Below are 5,709 nucleotides of genomic sequence, written 5' to 3' on the forward strand. Positions count from 1 at the left end.
AGGGAGTGCCCGGCAGCCTCTGGAGGGAACTAATGCTGCACTGGCAGAGCACGGCACATCCCAGCCTCTCTTCCTCCAGGGAATCTGGCAAGACATTCCAGGGCACGTCTGTGACATGCGCCTCTCCTTGCACAATCAAAACTATGGATCTCTGGCTCTCGATGCAGCTTGTCTGAGCATCTGGCACTGGGCTGAATACTCAGAAAGGCTGGAGGTGCTGCACTTACACGGCGGAGAAAGGGAATGCCTCGGTTGTGGGGAAATTAAGCTGGCAGCCAGTGGACTACCCAATGGGGCTCCAGCTTCTCCAATGCAAACGTGGCAGGAAAGATGGAACATCCCTGCAATAAGTGGGAGAGGAGAGTCAGGAGAGCAATGGAGAAATATGTGCGGCTGAACACGAGGGGGAGCTCAGGCCAGAGCGTGCAGGGGAGTACAGAGCAGAGAGCAGAGCCTACAGCTCACCCTCTCTCTCTGTCCCTCCTTTTCTGCCTCCTCTCCTTCTTCTACCTCTATCCTTCACACCCCACCATGTACATAATCCGTCTGGCTGTCACCTTCCCACACCAGCACAAGAGGTACTGCGGCTCCATCAAACTTTCAGAGGAAAAAGCTGATTGAGCACCCAGGGGATGTGTCTGAGCTGCCTCAGACAGACGTAAGTGCACAGCATCTTCCCCCCTTGCACGGACCTGCACACGTGGCTGGGCATGCATTCAAATCAGAGCTAAACATGTGCCTGCAAATCGTTCTGAACCTCAAATGAGGAGCTGGATGCCTGGAGTTCTTCTCCTTGTTGTCCACACAGTCTCCTGCAAGAGGCACGGGGTGACACCTCCCTGTCAACACACACCTCTGCCTCTGGATTTCACTGCACAGACCATAAAGGATGGGTGGACAGGATGAAAGCAAGCTCAGAGCCCAGAGCAGCAGTTTGCACTTTACTTGCAGCTTAGATCAAAAGTGTCCAAAAAGGATTTGGGAGCAAGCTGAGCTGGTGACCAAAACATGAACTTTGCCAAAGACCCCTGTGTAGCACCACAGTGTGCCATGGAACTGGAGATGGGCTCCTTCCTGACCGACTCCATGCCCATGGCACAGCTTGCTGCATCTCCCGGATGTCTCCAGCACAGGGAAGTTGTACTTCGGGAGCAGGCAGCTCTGCCTGCCGCTCCCACTCACCCTGCCAAGTTTCAGTCATCCAGGATGTGATTTGGAGAGACAGCTCTGAGCTCGCCGGGAGAGGCAGGAGTTTCGGCGCAGTGTATCCAGCACTCCCGAGGCACTCCAGAGCTGCAGCACAGAGCCCCTGTGCCAGCCACCAGTGCGTGCTTTTCCAACCGGGGAGATGCTCTGGGGCAAAGGGGAAGGAGCCGCCTTTCAGAGGTACCACACGTTCCAAGATGATGCTGTTTTATGCACCAGCATCTCCCTCCAGGAGGTTTGACTGCAGCTCGCTGGGGGGAGTGCGACAACTTCCACCTTTCTCCGCAGGTACAGGGGCTGAGCTCTCGGGAATTCCAGCCACCCAGAGCCATTGCATTTCATTTATAGCCACAAGGAGTGGCCAGAGCCACCCCATCAGTAAATCCATGGTCTTGTTGCCACTCTAAGGACATGCTGAGAGCTGTTCCGAGAAATCCCTGCAACTTTAATACCCGGAATGCCAAAAAACGGCCATGGTGATGCCAGCTATTTCTGCCACCCACTCGTGTGCACCTACAGTGCAGCGAGACAGAGGACTGGGCCAAGGTGCACGGAAATAATTTTCTGCTGGCAAAGCTGCCGACTCAAGGAGAAACATAAAACCCTCGATGAAGGGCTTGTCTAGTTTATTATAACATCGGCTTTAATTTATGCGCCTGCCTTTTATGATTGTTCTCTATCGCTGTTCCTGGGGCTTATTTATAGAGGGCCATTAGCACAGAGAGCAGGCCCTGATGAGGGAGCATTTTCAGTCCACCGGGGGACCGGGATATAAACCGAGCTGAGGAGGAGGCAGCGAGCTCTCGCAGGGGGCTGCCAGAGTCCTCTCTCTGAAAGCTGAGAAGGATAATTTGATCTCAGAGAGTGATACAACTTCATTTCACGTGGCTGCCTCTGGGCAGGCTGCAGCCTCCTTCACATGCACTTTGCTGAATTCCCTAGTCCCAAACAAGCTCGGCAGTAAGTGGAGGGGAAGTAGAGAGCTTTGGATCCAAATGTCCACACCAAGCACAAAGACAGGGAAAAGCAACTCAAGGGTGTGAAAGAGATCCCAGGGCAAGGCAGGGGGATCATGGAATGGTTTGGATTGGAACAGACCTTAAAGCCCATCTCATTCCAAACCCCTGCCATGAGCAGGGACACCTTCCACTATCTCAGGTGCTCCAAGCCCTGTCCAACCTGGCCTTAAATATTTCCAGGGATGCAGCAGCCACAGCTTCTCTGGGCAACCTGTGCCAGGCCCTCTCCACCCTCACAGGAAGAAATTCCTTCCCAGTATTGCATCTAACCCTTTCCTCTGTCCGTTTAAAACCATTTTCCCTTGTTCTGTCACTACAATACCCTTTAAAAAGGTGCTTTGCAAGAAGGGAGGAGACAACCCCAACTGCACGGTGCCCAGGCAGTGCATCCCAGGATGCTGATATTAGCCCTCATCCCTGCCCAGGCATCCCAGCCTTGTGCCCATCTCATTTCCTTCCACCTAAAAGCAAAACACTTTGCAGGCTATGCAAACACCCCCACGATACACAGGAAAACTTCACAAATTATTCCTATTTACAAACATCGCTCTCCAATCTCCAGCACAGCTCAGACAGGCAATCCTATGCTGGTAATTAAAACCACAGGCACCAAAATGATGGGTTAATTAAAGGTCCAACCCACCCCCAAAAACACACCGATGTGCAGGGAAAAATGCACTGGGTTCAAACCTCAGCGAAGCGGGAAGGTGGGTCTGTTGGCAGAGAGAGACGATGTAAAATGAATTTGTATGATCAAAACCTTCCCGTACAGTTCGCAGGTAATTTGCGATGAGAACAAAAGCTTTAAATTCATCCACTAAATTATTCACTACAAATCGTCCTCTCGGCTCCCGCGCTTGTGTCCTTCAAGCTGTTCTAGGTGGTGATTATGTCCCCTCAGTGCTCGGGGAGGCCTCGGGGAAGCGGCTGCAGGAAAGACGGAGCCGCCGATCCGACACTGGCAGTTTGATTTACAGAGAGAACTGGGGAGAGGAGACAGCAGCCCTCAGGAAAAAAGAAACTTCAAGCTCTAACCATCCCATCAAGGGGCTTTCTGCGTTCTTTATGTGGCAGATTTTTTTGCTCTCTTTCGTTTTCCGCAACAAGCTCCCGCTGCAGGCACAATAGATGATGCTAAATTATTTTGGAATATGCTGAGAATGCCCTGCTTGGCCAAGCGAAGCCTCATAAATCATTCCTCTTCCTCCACTCCCTTTCCTATTCCTGATCTCTCTTTCAGGCTGTATAATGCCAGCTTGCTGAGGAGCCCATTGCCCTGGCACCGCGGGCCCTGCCAAGAGTGACCGGAGCCTTTCCTGCTACCGAAGGGATGAGACCACGCGACTGGGACAAACTGGAGTCACTTGAGCTGCTCACAAGGTCTCTACATCCCAGCAACCAGTTCTGGAGCCCACCTGGCTGCAAGGCAGCCCCGCAGCAGCCCATAGTGGTGACAATTCCATGTACTGCTGGGAAGGGACGGGAAAAGCGGTTCCATTCATGCGTCGGATGTTTAAACATCACCCCTGATGGAGCTGGTGATTAGGACTGAGTTCCTCTCTTGTCACTAGGTTCCTCCAAAGCAGGGGAGATGCTGGCAAAGGACCTGGCAGGGCAGAGTGTGCCAGTAGTGGTCTGAAGCAGAGGGAGAAAAGGAAAGCTGGGGAGAGGAAAGCCCTGCATGGAGGAGATGTGGAACTCATTCAGCTTTTGTGCTGTAGCTGGAGTGGCTGCGTGGCCCAGGGCTGTCAGCCAGGCTCCTTACACCACGACTAAAATCACACTTTCCACTAGAAACCCCAGAGCAGAGATACCTTAGTCAAAGGCAGAGGCCCCTCCAGTTAGAACTGATGGGAGGAAAAGCACTTTGGACCAGGAACCACAGTGTGGCAGAAGCACAGTCATCTTCTAATACCTAAAGTGACATTTTCCGAGTCCCTCACGCTCAGCTGTGACACTGACAATGTCATAATAGGGATATGAGTGCTGTGCATCTCCGTGCTGGCCTGGTACCCATCACTCAGGAATGATGGAGAGGCAGCAGGCTTGGGAAGCTGCTGACAGGAAGGAGCAGTGAGCAGCTCCATTTGCAGCCCTGGACAAGGACCACATTCCGTTCCCTTCCCGGCTCAGAAAAAGCTGGATTGCCATCTTCTCTGCCTTGGCTGTGAGCTGGCCTGGAAGCACTCAGCCAGGCATTTTGGAGGGGCCAGCAGGATGAGGCAGAGTCCCCTGAGGTCACCCCAGGGAGGAGGGAGCCCCGTTACCCATCAGCGTTCGATGCACCCAGAGCTGCAGGATGAGGCTCGGGGTACCAGGGGCAGACCTGGGGTCCCCCAGCCCTCAGCATCACCCCTTCACTCCTTCCACCTTCCCACCCACAGACACAAGTGAGGTTTAGCTTGGGTTTTTCAATCACTGCCCTTCTGCCCTCCCCAGGAAAACACTACAAACCCCAAATGCAATAAGAGCAGCCACCCCTGCCCCTCCAGAGCCTGAGCTTTGTGACTCTGTAGCCATTTCTCGCTCACTGTGTTCTGCACAGACCAGATGTGACATCCTGAAGACCTGAATTTCAGGCCCCTTGGTTATTTCTTAGATGGAGCTGCTATTTTAGACAAGACAGACACAAAACAAAAACAAAACCTAAAGCAGAAGCAGAAACAGAGGGGAAAAGCCCTCTGAGCGTCACAATGGTGACAAAAATCCATAGTGAGGCATTTGTCTTTGGTTTTTAACCAGAGGAAGGTGAAAAAGCCAAGTGGAGCTGCAAACACACAGGGACCATGTGCCCCAGTAGCCCTGTGGGTCTGGATGGGAGCTGCTGGCAGGCAGGGAGATGCCAAGAACTCTGCCAACACCAGGACCAGGGTTGGGGATGACCCAGTGGACAGGGGGATGCACTCACTGGACATGTGCATCACCCCCTCACCCATGCCAGCCCCTTTGCTGGGAAAACCAGACAGCCACAAGCACATGACTTCCCTCCAGTGCTTTTCTCAGCATGTTTGGATCACCCAGCTGCAACTCCCACCTCTTCCATCAGGACCTCTGCTGGAGTCAAAGTCCCTTCAAGCCAGACCACCCATACCAACGAGACCCAAGGTACCCAATATTTCATCCCCAGTATCCCAGAAGGGCTAAGGAACATGTGGACGCGCTCCATAAAGCCACCATTAGAGATCCCCTGATGGAGATGGATTATAATTTGCAAATGATTAAAACACAATTAACGGCGGTAGGGAGGTACTCGAGGCTCTGCAAAGGAGCCGTGCATATGAGGAGTTATCAGGACCTTCGGTGTCCTAAGCACCTGTCAATTCTTGGTTGAAACAAGTGCATTAGCCTCGTCCAATATCCATCTAACCTTTCCACTCTCCCTTGCTCTGTTTCCCTGGCAACCAGTTAAAAGTGCTGGAAAAAGGCACAGCTGCTTTCAGAAAAAAGAAAAGGAAGAGGAAAAAAAAGGCAGTGTGTTTTTCTA

General features: G+C 52.5%; 1 protein-coding gene across 1 annotated transcript in view; it reads right to left on the minus strand.

The window, feature by feature from the left end:
* LOC103618564 (opioid-binding protein/cell adhesion molecule homolog) overlaps positions 1-5,709 on the minus strand; it is a gene marked incomplete at its 3' end in the record, with an annotated part of 42,277 nt that overhangs the window by 32,765 nt on the left and 3,803 nt on the right. Inside the window, exon 2 of the mRNA XM_017738355.1 lies at positions 5,601-5,605. Coding sequence (XP_017593844.1) covers positions 5,601-5,605 — 5 coding nt within the window. The remainder of the gene's footprint in view (positions 1-5,600; positions 5,606-5,709) is intronic.

Source organism: Corvus brachyrhynchos, unplaced genomic scaffold, assembly GCF_000691975.1.
Source record: "Corvus brachyrhynchos isolate BGI_N302 unplaced genomic scaffold, ASM69197v1 scaffold46, whole genome shotgun sequence".
Classification (NCBI taxonomy): domain Eukaryota; kingdom Metazoa; phylum Chordata; class Aves; order Passeriformes; family Corvidae; genus Corvus; species Corvus brachyrhynchos.